The sequence below is a fragment of the Mandrillus leucophaeus genome, unplaced genomic scaffold, assembly GCF_000951045.1.
Source record: "Mandrillus leucophaeus isolate KB7577 unplaced genomic scaffold, Mleu.le_1.0 Scaffold235, whole genome shotgun sequence".
Lineage (NCBI taxonomy): Eukaryota > Metazoa > Chordata > Mammalia > Primates > Cercopithecidae > Mandrillus > Mandrillus leucophaeus.
This window is the reverse complement of record NW_012102421.1, coordinates 4418012-4437115: the sequence shown is the minus strand read 5'-3', so window position 1 is coordinate 4437115 and position 19104 is coordinate 4418012. Positions and strand designations below refer to the sequence as shown.

The 19104-nt window shown below is 40.1% G+C and overlaps 1 protein-coding gene across 2 annotated transcripts in view; it reads left to right on the top strand.

The window, feature by feature from the left end:
- The first annotated feature begins 2268 nt into the window (after nt 1-2268).
- Nucleotides 2269-19104, top strand: part of WDR63 (WD repeat domain 63) — a 74899-nt gene continuing 58063 nt past the window's right edge. For both annotated transcript variants that reach the window (XM_011982125.1, XM_011982123.1), the window contains exons 1-3: nt 2269-2451; nt 12201-12278; nt 13006-13044. In XM_011982125.1, the coding sequence (XP_011837515.1) occupies nt 12215-12278; nt 13006-13044 (103 nt within the window). In that variant the 5' untranslated portion in view covers nt 2269-2451; nt 12201-12214. The remainder of the gene's footprint in view (nt 2452-12200; nt 12279-13005; nt 13045-19104) is intronic.

The window sequence follows — 19104 nt, the reverse complement described above, 5'->3', positions numbered from 1 at the left end:
CTCAGTTGCAGGAGTCTATGTCATGTTATAGACCTTCTTTCCATCAACCTACTACTCACTCCTGGTCCCTGTGATTTCCTGCTCCTTGGCTGTTACGGGTCTTCAATTAAGAAGCAGTGGACTAAAATGTGGGTTGGGCTGGGGATGGAAGCAGGAAATGAGGTTAGAAAAATAACTAATTACCTTTCAGATTTATTTCCAGTGTCTTGCAGAACCCTGTTTATACAGAGTTTCATATGCCAGCTTGAGCATATTTAAGCAGGGTGATGTCAGAATTCAAACTATGATTTGGAAAATTCTGTGGCAACTTGGCATATAAATTAGAGGGAAAGAGAACAAGTCAAAAGACTATTGCTACCGTCTAGGTGAGAGACAAGGCATATCTGAAATAAGGCAGAGGATGGCTAAGAGAAAATAGATTATTTGAGAGACAGTTAAGAAAGAAAAACGACAGGACTTAATGATATATTGACTGTGGGTAGTAGAAGAGGAGTCAAGGATGACTTTCAGATTTCGTTTTGCAACTGATGGACAATGACGCTATTACCTAGGGTAGGAAATAAAGAAGGAAAAACAGTTTCCTGAAAGAAGATGAGTTGACTTTGGCTCTGCTAAGTTGTGGTGCTATGGCAATTCATTCATTCACTACATTTAATCTTTATTTAGCATCTATTAAACAACATGAACTGAACTAGAGAGGTAGTTGGAAATGTCCAGTAGCTAGAGGAAATTCAGGTCTGGAATTTAAGAGATATGTTAGGCTGAGAATGTAGAAATGAAAGTCTGGCGTGTTTAGTGGTGATGGCTGAAGCTAAGGGGAATATATGATGCTGATGCCACCAGGAGAGTGCGATGATTAAAAAAAGAAGACTCAAGACTGAGCCCAGGGGAAAGCAAATCTTCTAGTGCCTGGGAGTGGACAAGCTGGAAAAAAGTTGTCAGAATGTTTAGATAATGCCTCTTTTTCTGTTTTTTTTTTTCTTCATAATTTGTATTGTAAAATTTGGTTGAATTTTGTGAACACAAATTTTTCAGAAATTTGAAAGAATCTATATGATCTTTCTGCACATTATGTAAAAATCTTCATTCAGGATCCTTAAAGTCTCATATGTTATAAATGATCAGCCTTTTCCCAATTAAAGATTTATTTAAATTGGGTGTAAAAATTAATTTAGACCAATTACAGCAGTCAATTACATTGCTTTATTAAATTCTGCCAGTTTACAAATTAGGAAGTTATTATTATTATTTCTTTATTTATTTTAAGACGGATCTTGGGTCATTGCAACCGCCATCTCCCGAGTTCAAGCAATTCTCCTGCCTCAGCCTCCGGAGTAGCTGGGACTGACAGGCGCGCACCACCATGCCCACCTAATTTTTTGTATTTTTAGTAGAGACGGGGTTTCACTGTGTTAATCAGGATGGTCTTGATTTCCTGATATCGTGATCTGCCCGCTTCGGCCTCCCAAAGTGCTGGGATTACAGGCGTGATCCACCGCACCAGCCCCCAAAGTCTCATATGTTATAAATGATCAGCCTCTTCTCAATTAAATATTTTATTTAAATTGAGTGTAAAAATTAATTTAGACCAATTACAGCAGCCAATTAAATTACTTTATTAAATTCTGCCACTGTACAAATTAGGCAGTTATAAGTTTTTTTAAGGGAAAGGAGGAGAACAGTGTTCAGAGAGTTAAGCTTCACTGTATGAATCCCACAGGACTTCTAATCACAGTTAAAATGAATCTTGGGTTACTCACGGATTCAAGTTTCTTCCCCGGAGACTCATACTTAAGCTTGAATCAAATTATAAACAAAAGTTATTCTGACAAGAGGGAAATGTAATCCATCAGGGTTCTGGGGCGCCCACGACACTCAGTGGAGCGCAGCTTCCTCTCCACTCCCTAGGAGGGCCCAGCTCCAGGATGGGCAGGAAAGCTGCCCGAAAGGATTCTGAGTGGGCAGACTTCTTAACATCTCCTCTCCTGGTTCCTAGGGTCCACACCCCAAAAATATTCTTCTCTGGGTGAGATTGCGGTGGGTGTGAGGCATGGACCGAGACTGTCAGACCTGGGGTCGGACCGGGCCACTGTCATCAATATACCTAAGCCACAAAACTCTTTCCTTAGTAGTGGAAAGCTGCTGGCCTCACCCGGTTAGCGTTAAGTGACGTCACATCGTGCCATCCAATCACAAGCCTGCTTTGAAAGAGACTGTTAGGAAGCGGACACTGTATTGGTAGAGGTTCTCTGTCAATCTCGCAGAAGAATCGCCTCTTTTCTCTTAGCGACGGATGCGTCCTAGCAACAGTCGGCAGAGTTGCTGCGGTTTGTGCCCTTGCGATTTGTTATTCTGAGAGAGGAGAGTCAAACTCCCACCTCCAGCTCTCGAAGGAGCTTTTCCCGAGGGCACTGCAAAGAGGCTCCTTTTCCTTCAGATCAGCAGTATCAGGTAAGGGAAGCTCTGAATGGGAAAGGCGGCGTGGAAAAGAAGTATTTTACTCACTCTTTCAAGGGTATTTGAACACTCGCTGTGTCAGCAATGTGCTAGGTTAGTGGCAGTGAAGACTACAAAAAATACAAGTCTTTCCTTGCTTTCAAAGAGCTTCCAGCCTAGCGAGGGAGACAAAAATAGCAACGAGAGAGCGGTTAACGACACTCTAAGAACTTTGAGGGCATTACTGTCTTGTTCCCATGTTACATATACCCAGTGACTATCATATTGCCTAGCACATAGTAGGAGCTCAATAAACCATGATTGAGTGAGTGAATGAATGAATGAATGAATGCCAAAATAGCCTGATTCTGATTATCCGTCTAGGGGCGGGGGTCAAAGAATAAAAGATTAATGTGGGCTGAAATAGATTACTTCAGGACTATTTAGAAAGGGCTGGAGTAGATAAACAGTGAGGAAGATGAACAGGGAACACAAACTCTTTGAAAGTAAGGACATTGTCTTATTCCCCTAGTGACTAGTTTACCTAGTACCTAAATTGCTGCTCAATACTTTCTCCTTCTTCTTGTGTATGGTGAATGCTAAACGAATTCACAGCAATCTTTTAGGAAGCTCTGAGTTTGAAGCCCCCTGCCTTTGCAGAGACCTGACATAATTACACATAGTATGATTGGAAAGTGTCAGGGAGAACAAGATTGTTTCAGCCTGAGTGACAAAGTCAGGGAGAATTCAGGCTTTGGGAAAAACCTTCCTATTGACCTTGAATGATGAGTAAGATTGAAGCAAGCAGAGAGATGCCTGTATGGTGTGGACAAGAAGCAGCAGGAGGGGTGGGAGGGAAGACCATTCTCCAGAGAGGGAGGTGCGAAAGTCCTGGACTGTTTGGGAATGAATGGAAACCGTACGAGGCTGGAATAGAACTGGAAGGGTTGACACGGTGAGGCAGACTGTGAAGGTATCGAAGGCCATACTTACATGAGTTCGGACTCTATTTTGTTTTGCAAAGTCTGGTGTGTAGACCACCAGTGCAAGACTGTCTCACAGTGCTTTTAAAAATACAGAGTCCCAGGCTCACCCCAGACCTCCAAAATCAAAGGAGGTCCAGGAATGCATTTCAAATGAGCTCCATTTCTACAATCTGGAAGAGAATGCTACTGTGAATGATAGGGACCCACAAAAGTCATTATACAGGGAAGAGACTTGATAAGAGATGCATTTTTGGAGTGCTCTGAGGTTGGCCTCTTGAGTAGTTGTTCTGGTCAGAACAGAGGCAGAGAGGCCAGTTAAGCGTCCATGATCTAGGGCAGGGGATTCAGGGAGGAGAATCTGTGGATTTTTAAAATTACATATTTGTTTTCACTAACCACCGATTGAAATGTATGCAATTGGTAACAAACCACAGTAGTATTCACAGGCCTGTGATTTTGCCACCAACTCTTTTCATATTACATTATAGAGATTGTGAATATATTATTTATCCTCATCATTACCTCACAATTAGGGTAGTTATTAGAACCACTGCTAGATTTTGTTATTTAATGTGTTAATAAAGAAGTAAAAATTATTATATCATGATTTTTTAAATATTTTAATACCTATATTTCCATATAATCTGTCTTTGTAATTCCATGTTTTTATTTGATGCATGGGCTTCACCAGGCTGCCAAAGGTTCATGGCACAAAACAGGGTTGGAGCTCCAGTTTTGGAGCACGTGTTAAAGACCTGAACCAGAGGAGGCTGTGGGAGAGGAGGGCTTGGAATTCGGGAGATATTTGGAAGGGAGAAGTAATAGGATAGGATCTACTCAAATAAGTGAGTATTCAATCTTGGAAAGTAGTGGAAATAGTTATGGAGGGAAAGAAATGAGAGAATAGACTAATAGACATTGCAGGAATAGTTGTCTCTGGGGGTGGATGTTGTATACTTGCCAAAATATGGCTGAAGGGCCCAGGAGAATCTTGAAGCTTAACCAGGGTCTTAGTGAAGATTTACTGAGAATCAGTAGTTCTTGGAGACACATTTACCAGAGACCTAAGATGTTAGTCTTGGGTTTTATTCTAAATCTTTGTTTGTTTGTTTGTTTTAAAAGATATCGCTGGAGAGGTACCTCACACCTATAATTCCAGCATTTTGGGAGGCCAAGGCAGGAGGATTGCTTGAGGCTAAGAGTTCTAGACCAGCCTGGGCAATGAAGCCAGACCTCATCTCTTAAAAATAAAATAAAAGATAGGGTGCAGTGGCTCATGCCTATAATCCCAGCACTTTGGGAGGCCAAGGCAGGCAGATCACCTGAGATCAGGAGTTCAAGACCAGCCTGACCAAGATGGTGAAACCCCGTCTCTACTAAAAAATAAAACATTGGGCGGACGCAGTGGCTCACGCCTGTAATCCCAGCACTTTGGGAGGCCGAGGCGGGCAGATCACAAGGTCAGGAGATCGAGACCATCCTGGCTAACACGGTGAAACCCCGTCTGTACTAAAAATACAAAAAATTAGCTGGGCGTGGTGGTGGGCGCCTGTACTCCCAGCTACTCGGGAGGCTGAGGCAGGAGAATGGCGAGAACCCGGGAGGAGGAGCTTGCAGGGAGCCGAGATCGCTCCACTGCACTCCAGCCTGGGCGACAGAGCGAGACTTTGTCTCACAAAATAAATAAATAAGCAAATAAATAAATAAATAAATACTAAAAAAATAGATTTAAAAAATGGGCATGGTGGTGGGTGCTTGTAATCCCAACTACTTGGGAGGCTGAGGCAGGAGAATCACTTGAACCCAGGAGGCGGAGGTTACAGTGAGCCAAGATTACGCCATTACACTCCAGCCTGGGTAACAAAGCGAGACTCCGTCTCAATTAAAATAAATAAATAAATAAATACATGAATAAATATAGAAAAATGGAAGGCCAGCATGATGAGCTTGTAAATTATTTGGGAAGAGGAAAGAGGATGATGACCACCTAGGTGAGGTCAGCTAATTGAAGAAGATCTGAGAAGATAAGACTTTTTAAGGAAGACCCCAGTTAAAGAGAAGGTGCCAGTGCTACAAGACCTTTCATAATCAAGATCTCTTGGCTGGGAATAAGCCACACATACACACAGGCAACAAATGAGAGTATGTAAACAGGTGTGTGTTGTCAACCTAGATAGCAAACAGAGAGGGGGACTCTCTAAAATAAAATGTTTATTTGGGAATATGCATTACAATGGGAAGACACATGCAGTGGTAAACTATATGCATATTCAGGGAGATAAAAGAAGACAAAGGTTTTTAAAGGAAAAATGAGGAAGATTATATCATTGTCTTCAGATAGTTATCCTTGGCTACAGAATCAGTGACAAGGGTGGCACCAGTCTGAGGTTGGACAGGCAGTTCCTGGGCAGATATCCTAGCAGTAGTATTTTGTGTGTGTGTGTAGAGTGGCAATGACTTTTATGCAAGGTTGTGGTTTTGTATAGTCTTTTGTGATAGTTCTTGTTATCTAGCATTTGTGACATACACTCCCTTCATGGCCTTCCCTAGCTCTGTTTGTCAGGGTTTTTAACACAAGTGGCTCCATGCTGATTCTGACAACTTTCACAATGCATTACATGAATAAAGTGAAGAGAGGCAATTAATAGCTGTTTAAATCACTGTATTATGACAATTTAATTTATGTTACTTATGCCTTCATCTATAGTAGTTAACCTCCTGAATAATAGAAGCATCATAAGAGGATACAGTCATGGGCAAGTTGGAGAGTTAGTTTGGAAGCAGATCGTAGACAGCTGTGAATGCAGTGGTCCTCGTAATCAAGTGGTGCACCATCACAGGTTTTGATCTGTTATGCAGGGGACTTACCCAATATACACTTTTGTCAACCTCTAATGTCTCTTGCTGTTAACATAGAATCTAGAAAATGTGACCTTTGTGCATTGATGGCAAAAGGTGTTCTGAAATGGGTAAATTAATTTACAAAGAAAATAAGTAGTTTTAATATCAAAAATATTTTTAATAAAAATGCTTAAACATTTCTAAGTGTTACCTTCCAAAATTTCTATTTTGAAATCCACTCAGCTCTAGTGGTTTGAAAACCAGTCAAAACACAAGCCACTGGGTTAGGCACAACCTTTATTTTAGGAGTAGATGAAATATATATATATATTTTTTGAATTGGAATCTCACTCTGTCACCCAGGCTGGAGTGCAGTGGCGTGATCTTGGCTCACCGCAAGCTCCATCCACCTCCTGGGTTCACACCATTCTCCTGTTTCAGCCTCCCTAGTAGCTGAGACTATAGGCACCCACCACCATGACTGGATAATTTTTTTTTTTTTTGTATTTTTAAAAGAGACGGGGGTTTCACTGTGTTAGCCAGGATGGTCTTGATCTCCTGACCTCATGATCCGCCCGCCTCAGCCTCCCAAAGTGCTGGGATTACAGACATGAACCACCGCGCCTGTCCTCTTCTGCTGCTCTTAATAATTACAAATTGATTTCAGCTGGGAACAGAAAAAATGTTATGCACATTTCAAAGTAATCTTAGTAAAGTAGGATTGGGTATTGAAAATTTTTTCATAATCTTTTAATAAGCAACTCAATAGAAAAAGGTTTGTTAAATGTAACACATTCATGAAATATTCAATTAATTTTATGAAAAAAACTTCAGTAAGTCCTGCTATAATTTGAAAGTAATATCTTTTATTGGGAATTTGTTTTTAAAAAGAAAGATCTACATAAAAAAATAAACCTTGAATAAATGTGTTTACTGAAGTTATAGAGTATATTATTCATTTGGTTTCGATACCCCCAATTGAAAGTGATTTATTTTCCATACATAATGTTGGTAGGATTTTTATTATTTACAATTACTAAAATAAACTGCAAAATTTTGCCTGAAACTGAAATACAATATAAGGTGGCTACTCCCAAAGTAACCATTTTCCTTTCAGTTCAGACTATATTCACCTGGCTCACTTCCGCTTATGAATGTTTCTGTCTGTGGTGCCTAGAAATGGAGATATTATGCTTTTTAATGAAGAAGAATTAAGACCCCTAAAAGCCTTTAGAACAACCTGGTCACTAGTACCTGGTCACCAGTCACTAGGTCACTTTGCCCTTAGTCACCAGTCAGTAATTTAGACAGTAGTCAATTAACGTTTGTGAAAGTAGTAAATGAGCAGTTCAGGTAAGGCAGCACGCGTTAATGCACGTTCCAATTTTGGTGCCTAATTTGTTGCCGAAAATTTGACTTTGGTTTTCCCTGAAAACTGGAAACTCAAATTATCTACAGAGCATTTAATAGCAGCGTTTGAAAAGAACAGGACACTTGTTTACTTTGATTATTTGGGGGATGATTGTAAACTGATACCTATATTCAAGTTTAATTCTAAGGCAGCGCTTCCTAATTCCTGGAACCTGTGAATATGTTACCATACATGACAAAGAAGTAAAGTCACAGATGAAATTAAGATCGTGGACCTTAACATAGGGAGATTATCCTGGATTATCTAGGTAGGCCCAATGTAGTCACAAGGGTCCTTAAAAGTGAAAAAGAAATGAGAGGTCAGAGTATGCTATGTAAGAAGGACTTAACTCTCCCTTCTGACTCTGAAGTTGGAAGATGGAGCCACAAACCAAGAAATGCTGGTGGGCTCTAGAGATTGGAAAAGGCAGAAAAGCAGATTCTCTCTTAGAGGCTCTGGAAAGAAAGGAATGCAGCCCTGCTGACTCCCTGGTTTAAGCCAGTGAGACCTGTGTCAGACATCTGAACTACAAAGCTGTAAGATAGTAGATTTGTGTAGTTTTAAGTCACAAAATTTGTGGTTATTTGTTACAGCATTAAGACAAAAGTAATACAGCATGCATACAGATTATTCCACAGACCATTAGGCAGAAGCCTTTCGTTTAGACTGGAAATTCGTAGGCTAAGCATGGCAGAAGGGAAGGAGGACCAAGGAGTTATAAATCTAAGTGTTTTTTGTTTTGTTTTGTTTTGTTTTGTTTTAGTATGTTCACTGTGCTAGTTACAGGGGTTACAAAAATTGGAAAGAAAATATAATCCCCATGCTAACAGAGTTTATAGTCTAGTTTGCAATCTAACTTCATATACCTTCAATTGAACTCCTGAACTTCTCTTTCAAATCTGCTCTTTCCATGGGATCTCCATCTCAATAAATAGCAACTCCATGCTTTCAATTTCTTAGGCAAAATTCATTGATGTTATCCTTCTCATAAGTGATATGTTCAAGTCACCAGTGAATCTTATTGGGTCTACTTAACAAAACATACCCAGAATCCGATCACTTTTCCCATTTCACTTTCACCTCCCTGATCTAAGCACTCTCATCTCTTCCATGGATTTTTAAATGTCTCTCAACTGGATTTCCTGCTTCAGCCTTTTCCTTGTTGCAGTCTTTTTTCAACACAGCAGCCATATTGATCCTTAAATTGTGGGACAGATGGAGTAAAGTAACTTCTCAGCTCAAAGCCATCCAGTACCTCTCCACCTCATTCAGAGTGAAAGCCAAGGTCCTAATACATGACCTAGACCCCTTGGTGGCATATTATATAGTTGTTTCCAATTATATCCTTCCCAGCCATTACCTCCCGTACCTGTAAGAGGATCATACATTCCCACCTACTGCCAATCAGGCAGAGAATCCCTCCCCCATTATCAGGATTGACTTACTTGCTTGGGCCAATAGAATGTCAGCAGGAGGCACAATATGTCAGTGCCAAGAAGAAAGTTAGGAAGCATTATGTAGTTCCGTTAGCCCTCCTGCTTTTTTCTCTGCTGTGAAAGTGGTACATGTGAAATAGGGCCTGCTTCTTCAGCCTGGGTCCCGGAATAAGAAGACTTGCAGCAGCTCACCCACACTACAGTGCATAGCATGAGAAGAAATAAATTTTTGTTATTGTATGTTACTGAGATGTAGGGGTCATTTGTTAGTGCAGCAAAGCTGACTAATATATCCCTATCACCTTTCTGACCAGCTTTGCCTGTAGTCTTTCCCTGACTCTGCTCCAGCCATCATGACCTTCTTGCTGTTTTCTTAAATATGCCAGGCATGATCCTGCCGCAGAACCTTTAGACATACTGTTCCCTCCACCTGAAAATACTCTTCCCCTCCCAGATATCTGTGTTTCTTGCTTTCTCCTTTCTCAAGTCTTTACTCCAATGTCCAATTCCTTTTTTTACCTTATTTTTCTCCTTAGTAGTTCTCACCACTTAAAATACTAATTATATTTTCCTCCTTTATTTGTTCATCTTTCTTCCCCTAGATTGTAAGCTTGCGCAAGGGGTTTTGCCTCTTTTGTTCACTGCTGTATCCCTAACACCTAGGATAGCATCTGGTGCAGCATAGTCACTCAATGTATATATGTGGAATAAATAGTGGTGGTGGTGATGGTGTGTGCGTAGGGTGAGGCTAAGTGGTGTTAAGAGTTTTTCACCATGTTGACCAGGCTGATCTCAAACTCCTGACCTTGTGATCCACCCACCTCGACCTCCCAAAGTGCTGGGATTACAGCTGTGAGTGCACCACAGCACTCCAGCCTGAGCGACAGAGTAGGCGTCTTGGGGGAGAAAAAAAAGAAAGTTTTTTCCAGTATTTTACATCAAACTAAAACGCAGCTGGGATAGCATATGGAGAAGGAGTACATTGATAAGGAATCTTCTGAAAAAAGGAATAGATGAAAGATTTGAAATATGCTAAGACTGGGAAGTGATATGGAGGACATTTGATAGCCTAAAGAGTTAAATCAGATCCATTCATTGCAGAATATCTTAAAAATAGAAATTGTCAGAATCATAAAATATTGATTAGATAATAAAATCCTGCGTTTTAGCTGGGCGCAGTGACTCATGCCTGTAATCCCAGCACTTTGGGAGGCCGAGGCTGGTGGATCACCAGGTCAGGAGTTCGAGACCAGCCTGGCCAATATGGTGAAACCCCACCTCTACTAAAAATACAAAAATTAGCCGGGCATGCTGGCACGCGCCTTTAGTCCCAGCTACTTGGGAGGCTGAGGCAGGAGAATTGATTGAACCCAGGAAGCAGAGGTTGCAGTGAGCTGAGTCCGCGCCGCTGCACTCCAGCCTGGGCGACAGAGTGAGACTCTGTCCCAAAAAAAAAAAAAATCCTGCCTTCCTGGGTAAAGACAATGATTTAAAATAGTTTCATTTGCAGTGAAGCACAGCAGTTAGTTATCTTTGAAATCCAAGGGATCATCTAGTACAGAGGGTAAGAATGTGGCTATTAGAGCCAGGCTGCTTGGGCTCACAGCCTGACACCAGTGCCCATTGAGCTCTGTGTCCCTTCAGGAGAGTCACCTGAACCTCTTGGGGCCCCGTTTTCTCATTATAAAATGGAGACGAAGATAATAGTAATAATAAAATGTGGTTATCTAGTATTTAGTAGTACAGTAGGAAATAATTCATTGCATATTTCAAAATTGCTAGAAGAATTGTAATGTTCCGAATACAAAGATAAATGTTTCAGATGATGGATAATCCCAGTTATGCCGATTTGACCATTATACATTGTATACATGTATCAAAATATCACATGTACCCCCAAATATGTACAACTATTATATGTCAATAAAAATGTTTTAATGTGGTTAAGATTAAATTAAAAATACATATAAAGTACTTGGAACTGTGCTTGGCACATAGTAAGCACTTCACGAATGTGAGCTATTATTTTTATTATTTAAAAAATACATATGAGAAAATCTAAAGCAAAGATGTTTACACAAAAACACAGACACACTCACATCCACACTTTGGACAAGATTTTGTGATTGAGTATCTAGGAATAAAATAAAACTTTGATATTTTGACCATGGGCTGTGAAATAATAGTCTGTGTTGATTTGTTAAAGTGATACAAACCAGTCAGAGATGATTGAGTTGACTGATGACACTTCATTTCATTAAGTCTTCACAGTCACCTTGTGGGGTGGATTTTATTATTATCCCCATTAAATAGATGAATAAACTGAGACTTAGAGAAGGTAAGTAATTTGCCCATGGTCACTCAGCTGGAAAAAGTAGAGCCTGTTTAAAAACTCTGCTGACCAGGCTCCTGCAGTCACACTCCTAACCATTTAAACAGAACGGGACAAAGGTGAGCATGGCGGAGATGACAAGGATTTGACGTCATGGTGGTGACCTTGGCCAGTGTTGTATCCTGTCAAAATTGATGAGCAGTTCCATGGAAAACTTTTGGAGGCATTCTCTCTGATAGCCCAAATAAGGCCTTAGTGGTTATGTGTTCACATCCTAAGACAAAAGTATGATCTCAATTACGTTAATTTAAAAATTAGATATGCATATGCATGTTGTGGGCCTATCACTCCCAGTGGCCTATCTTGTCTTTGTAGCTGGACTACCTGTTGGAAAGCCCAGCAAAAGGTAGCACAGAGCAGCTACCTGGGATGGGAATTTCAGTGAGAAGCAGGGAAGCCAAGTCCTCTGTTGTACTTCCGTGGCAGGACCTGTGGCTGAGACTTTGTTCTGGCAGGTCACCACAGTGTGCTTCAGCTGAGTGGCTCCACCAGAACAGTAAGATCTCATCAGTAAGATTGTTGTTGCCATAAACCTTTGTCACAGATCACCCGTTCTAGGAAGATACAGGTTGATTTAGCCCAGGGTGAACCTTAGAAAACATGTTCTTATGTTTATTAAATGATAATGTTTAGTATTTGAAATTGTAAGTTGTTTGCAAACTGTAATAATTTACTAATAATATCATCTCTTTATGCAGCCCAAGCCAGAACCATGGCTCCAAAACGAAAGAAAAAGTCATCACGTCGCAAAAAAAGCCTAAAACCAATATTAGCTGGTAGGATTATTTCTTCATTGAATGGGATTTTTTTGTGGAGTATTTTTATATATATTAGAAGCAAAATGATTATGGTTTTACATATCAAATTAAATAAAATATTCCTGTGTCATAAAGTCAAATGAATGAGGAATAAGATATATGGAGATTCATTCTTACGGATTAGTCTTTTGACTAATTTCATTATGATACCAATTAAATGCCATATAATGAATGCTGTAGTAAACATATCACTAAGAGATAACAGTGTGAAAGACAATTATTCAGATTTTCTCTTATTATTCACAAGATAGTTTAACTCTTCATTGTATATTTGCACTTATATTTTGTGTTTTGAGGTTTGGTAAAGATTATAATAAACTGGCCGGGCACAGTGGTTCACGCCTGTAATCCCAGCACTTTGGGAAGCTGAGGCGGGTGGATCATGAGGTCAGGAGTTCGAGACCAACCTGACCAACATGGTGAAACCCCGTCTCTATTAAAAAAACAAAAATTAGCCAGGCGTGGTGGCGGACACCCGTAATCCCAGCTACTCAGGAGGCTGAGGCAGGAGAATCACTTGAACCCCAGAGGCAGAGGTTGCAGTGAGCCGAGATCGTGCCACTGCACTTCAGCCTGGGCGACAGAGCGAGAGTCCATCTCAAAAGAAAAAGAAAACAAGACTATAATAAACTGAGATGTATTTGATTCAAAAATGTAAATTTGACTTCCTTTTATTATATTCTAGCTAGTGAAGACATGGAACCAGTAAATATGGAGAGCATGGGTAAGTGGAAATATAATTTGCAACTTACGTCCTCAATTTTATAATATTTTAATTATGCAGTAAGCAAGCAGGAATACTACAAACTGAAGTGATCAATCAAAATGTACATGGGCTGAAATGATACTATTCTAATTAAAATATAAAATGAAAAATTTTTTAAAGAAAAAATAAGAGTAGAGAATTTCAAACTGAGAAACAAACTTGGACCAAGCAGTTCATTAAAAATTCATTATATGATTATTGAAAGGCCTTTTATAACTATAAAGTGTTATAAGTCTGCAACTTAAGACTTTTATCAGGTAAGTATTTTTTCAAACTTTTGCTCATAGGTAGTTATCTGTATTTCACGCTAAGATGCCACTATTTCAAGGAAAGAGGCTGGTTTTTAAGCAAATAACTAGAACTTAGACAACTAACCTAATGTTGCTCCTACATGTAAAGGCTAAGTAATCTTATTATAACAAGACTTCTTTTGGTGGGATGGAGGGGGAACCTCTCTCTTCGAGTTGACTTAGATGACACACTTCATTTTTAAAAAAGAAAGGAGACAATGAGGGGGGCAAGGAGAAAGACTTAAAAGCTCTGTAGGCCACTGTAAATATTTTGTCTTTTAATCATATGGGATGAGGAAATATTGGTAGTATTTAATCAAAGAGTGACTCCATCTGACATGTTTTTAAAGGGTCAGGTCGTCCTGGCTACTGTGAAGCAAACTGCAGGAGGAAGGACTGAAGCAGAGAGACTAGTTAGGAAGTTTTTCCAACAATCCAGGGAAAAGATGGTGATGACCTGGGTCAGGGCGGTAGAGAGGGGCAGAGGTGTGGAGTGTAGAGGCAGGGAAAAAGTGAGAGAATGTCAGCTAATGTCAGTGGCTCTGTTATCAGCACCCAGCACAGTGCCTGTGGCAGAATATGCTGCCCGATAAGTATTTATTGAGTTAGTGAAACATGGGAGTCGTCTTTAATTTCTTTCTCTCTCTCCCTCCACACCTCCCTACCCCTTCCAAACCACCCCAACTTCTGTGAATTCCACCTCTTTTAAAATATATCTCAAACCCATGTGCTTCGCATTATCTTCCCATCTGCAACCTTAGTCCAAACCTCCGCACTCCTCACATCGGTTAGTTCCCGAGGTTTCTAATTGATATCACTGCTTCCACTCAGTCTCCTTCAGTCCACTGGGCACACAGCAGCCTGACCATGCTTAAACTCGTGTTTCTTGCTTAAACTCCCCCATGGTCTTTCTTTGCCATTGGACACACCTTACAGTGGTCCTGACTCCTGTGCTCAAGTGGTCCTGACCTTGTTTCCTCCTCCTCTTTGCCAACCTACAGCCCATCAGCCCTGCTTAGCACAGAATGTTCCAAATTTATTCCAGCCTCAAGGCCATTGCTTTTGCTGCCCCTGATGCCTAGCTAGATCTTCCCTTTATGCAATTTTCTCTTTCTTATCGTTGAGATCTAGACCACTATCTCACTTCCTGAAGAGATGTTCCTTGACCTCTGTGTCACCTATTACCTTGTTTAATTGCTTTCATAGCACTTAAAATTCTGAAGTACAGTCAATTCTCGTTCCTGGAATCTATACAGTCCCTTTGAATACTGAATTAGCCAATACTGAACTATTACCCCTAGGGGAAACACAGGGTTAGGTTCCTGTGAGCCTCTGGTCACATTTTCATTAACTAGTCAATACATAACCTTGTCTTATGTGTATTTCTGTTTAAATACTCCTTATTTAATGTATACTGTTGATCCCTAACACTGAACTCATGGCCAAATCATGGCAAACAGCACTATAACTCATTACTGAATAAATGAATGAGTGAATGAATTGTGTTGTCTCTTGTTCCTGTCTAAATAGACCACCACAGCTACCCTTCTTAGTTCCATCTCTCATCCTGTTTTCTCCCAAATAGCACTTATCACAATTTGTTTTTATTTATTTTTGTTTTTTATTTTTTTTCTTCTTTTTCCATAGAGATGGGTTCTCATTATGTTGCCCAGGCTGTCTTGAACTCCTGGGCTCAAGGGGATCCTCTTGCCTTGGCCTCCCAAAGTGCTGGGATTACAGGTGTGAGCTACCATGCCCAGCCTACAATTTGTATCTATGAGTGTACTTTATTATTTAATATCTGTCTCTCTGTCTAGATTGGATACCCTGGCAGTAGCACCATGCTCTTCACATAGTGGGTGCTCAGTAAATATTTCTTGACTAAATGCATTGACTGGTAAGAAAATCTATGAACCTGATAAAGGGGCACGGTTTGAGATGTATTCATTGAAAGTAAATGAACTGAAAAATAGGAATATGTTTGCTTAAGGGAAAGAAAAAACTAACCTCAGAACTTTATGGTGAGACAAGTGTAGGTTTTGAGTTAGCATCCCCTTCTCCTCAAGCCTGTCTCTACTCCCAGACTCCCCTCAGGTAGCATCAGGACCCCTCTGACTTCCTCATGGTGGGGCCCTGACTTTGCCAACTGTTACTCAGGGCTGATGGCTGTCATGCTCCAAGAAACTGAGATCTCTTTTTCTAAGAAGGAACCAAAGTATCAATAAGCTAATTAAAAAACTGTCAGTCCTAAGGGCCTCACAGGGCAATGCCCAGAGGTTTCTGGAGAATAAATATAATTTTTACACATAGCTAATATTTGTGGAGCAATGACTTTGTGCCAGGCCCACTCTTCTCATTGCCTTAGCTCTATAAAGTAGGCATTATCGTGGCCATTAGAGACATGAAGGTGCTCTGTGACTCCCAAATATTAAATAATGTGTCCAAATTATAATACGACTTAGTGGTATACGAGTTGCCTATTGCTGCTGTAACAAATTGCCACAAACTTAGTGGCTTAAACAATATAAATTTATTATTTAACAGTTCTGGAAATCAAGAGTCCGAAATTACTTTCACTGGGCTAATGTCAAGGTGTCAGCAGGGCTGATTATCTCTGGAGGCCCTGAGGGGTGAATATGTTTCCTTGTCTTTTTCAGCTTCTAGAGGCCACTGTATTTATTGACTCCTGGCCCCTTCCTTCCTCTTCAAAACCAGCAGCATAGCATCTTTGAATCATTCTCTATGACGTCTGTTTCCCTTGTCACATCTCCTTCCTTGACTTTGATCCTCCTGTCGCCCTCTTATAAGGCCCCCTGGGATTACACTGGGCCAATCTCAAAGGCCCAATCATCTCCCCACCTCAAAATCCTTAACCTTCAACATCTGGGATAAATGTTTAAAAAAATGAAAAATAAATAAATAAAAAGAACATAAAAACAAAAACAACACAAAGTAAAGATCCTTAACATAATTATATCTACAAGTCCCTTTTCTTATGTAAGGTAACAATACAGAAGTGTATTAGTCTGTTCTCATGCTTCTAATAAAGACATATCTGAGACTGGGTAATTTATTTGAAAAAAGAGGTTTAATTGACTCACAGTTCTACATGGCTGGGGAGGCTTCACAATCATCGCGGAAGGTGAATGAGGAGCAAAGTCACATCTTACATGGCAGCAGGCAAGACAGCATGTATAGGAAAACTTCCCTTTATAAAACCATCAGGTCTCGTGAGACTTACTCACTATCATGAAAACAACACAGGAAAGTCCTGCCCCCATGATTCAATTACCTCCCACTGGGCCCCTCCCACTGCACATGGGAATTATTCAAGATGAGATTTGGGTGGGGACATACAAAACCATATTAACAAGTTTCAGGAATTAGACATGAAAATATTAGGGGGACATTATTCTGTTTGCCACAAGTGGTTAATAGCACAGGCTTTGAAATTAGACAGACCTGGTTTAAGTCATAAACTTATTACTTAAAGTCATTTAGTGACTCTATGGCCACAGATGACTTCACCTCCCTGAGCCTCTGCTTCTTCATCTGAAAAGCAAGATGGACTATCTACCTCAAAAGACTGATGTGGAAATTAAATTACTAGTACATGCACATTTCCTTACATAGGACTATCACAAAGTATGTTTATGTTAACTCTTTGTACTATAAAAAGATACTATAAAGACAGATAAATAGATTAATCCATGAGAATAGAGTCCAAAAATAGATCACATGTTCATGGTCAGTTGATTTTCATCAAAGATGCAAAGGTAATTCAGTGGAGAAGGGATAGTCTTTCCAACAAATGATGCTAGAACAGTTAGATAGTTATAAGTAAGAAAGTGAACTTGAAAGGACACAAAGATAGATGTGTACCCGCCCCTCTCCCCGCTACACCCTTTGTTCTGCTCTCTAATCTTTGCACATACCAGAGATTTCGTAAGTTCTGTGAGTACCTGTTTTTCTGCACGTACCAGAGATTTTGTTTTGCACAGTTCTGTGAGTACCTGTTTTTCTGCACATACCAGAGATTTTGTAAGTTCTGAGGCAAGGTCACAAGACGTGTTTAAGTAAGATAAACTCTTGCTGCCATAAACCTGCTCTCCCGCCTCAAAGGTTGAACCGAAATATCAGAAATGGCGGGAACCAATCATAGTTAGCCAAATCGCCTTGTTCAAACACTAGCCAATCATATATCTGATTTGTATAATAACTCTATGCCCACTTTTCTTAGACTATATAACACTGCTCGGAGCTCAGTGGGGGAGCTCTCCTGCCCATCTCGTTTCGCGAGCGAGGGAGAGTTCCAGGTTCGAACCTGTAATAAAGATCCTTGCTGCTTAGCTTTGACTCTGGACTCTGGTGGTCTTCTTCGGGGAATAAACGGTCTGGGCATAACAAACTCAATCCATACATCACACCATATACAAAAATTAACTCAAAATGAATCATAGACCTAAAAGTAAAACCAAATATTCTAAAACTTCTAGAAGAAAACATAGGAGAAAATCTTTGTGACCTTGGAGTTGGCAAAGATTTCCCAGATATGACACCCACAGCCAAAATCCCAAGAAATCTTAAAGCTTTCTTAAGATTTTCTTTTTTAAAATCTTAAAGATTTTTTTCTTTTATGGAATACTTGCCAGCAATGGAATGAACCATTGCTACATTCAACAATACGAATGAATCTCAAAAATAATTATGCTAAGTGAAAGAAGATAAACAAAAAGAGTACATTTATAAATATTCCAGAAAAAAGCAAACTAATATATAGTGAGAAGAAAACAGCTTAGTGGTTACTTGGGGTTACTTGGGGGTGAAGGAGGTGTATTGGAAGGCAGGAGCAGGAGGAAACATTTGGGTCTTATGGATATGTTCTTTATCTTGATTGTGGTAATGGCTTCATGGGGTATGTGCAGATATTTATCAAATTGTACATATTGTATGCAGTTTATCATTTGTCAATTATAACTCAGCAAAGCTGTTTTTAAAAAAAACTAGATAGCAACCAAGATGTTTAAAAAAAAAATGTATAGTTGAAATGTATGAGGGTTATTTTAAATAACATTCATTATGTAGGACAATATATGTGTAACCTATGATTTATATTGCATAGTCTTCTATTGTGTGCACACAATAAGATTCTGAGGCATGAATTGTGTAGAGCTTGAGTCTGCCTTTGGTTCCTGCTAGGTGAATAACTGCCATTCACTGGATCCTATGGAACGTCATCTCTGCTCCCTCCTTGTCTATGTGTGGAGAAGCAGGACCCTCGCCATGGCTCTTTTGTGTCCACATAGAGAGAAAGCATAACATAGTAGAGTTCAGGGACCTTGGTTTTGATCCCAGTACCACCACTTTCAACTCCCAGAGGCTGACCTCGGTCATGTTATTGAACTCTGTGGCCCTCAGTTTTCTCGGCTAAAAAAAATGGAGACAATTATAGTAACCACCTCTGAATGTTGTTGTGAAGACTAAATGAGTTAATAATACACATAAAGTGCTTAAAACTGTGCCTGACAGCAGTGGGTGCACCATAGAAGTGCCCTTGCAGACATTGTCCTTGTGATTGGCACTCCTGGCCTCAGTCAGCTTCAGAAGGCCCTGAAGGGGCCTTCTCTGCACCAACACTTGTCTCACACTCCTTGGAGCAACCAGCCTCCCACTCTTCTCAAGCCTCCAGTGAGCCCATCTCCTTGCTGATCACAGTAGCCTCATTGCT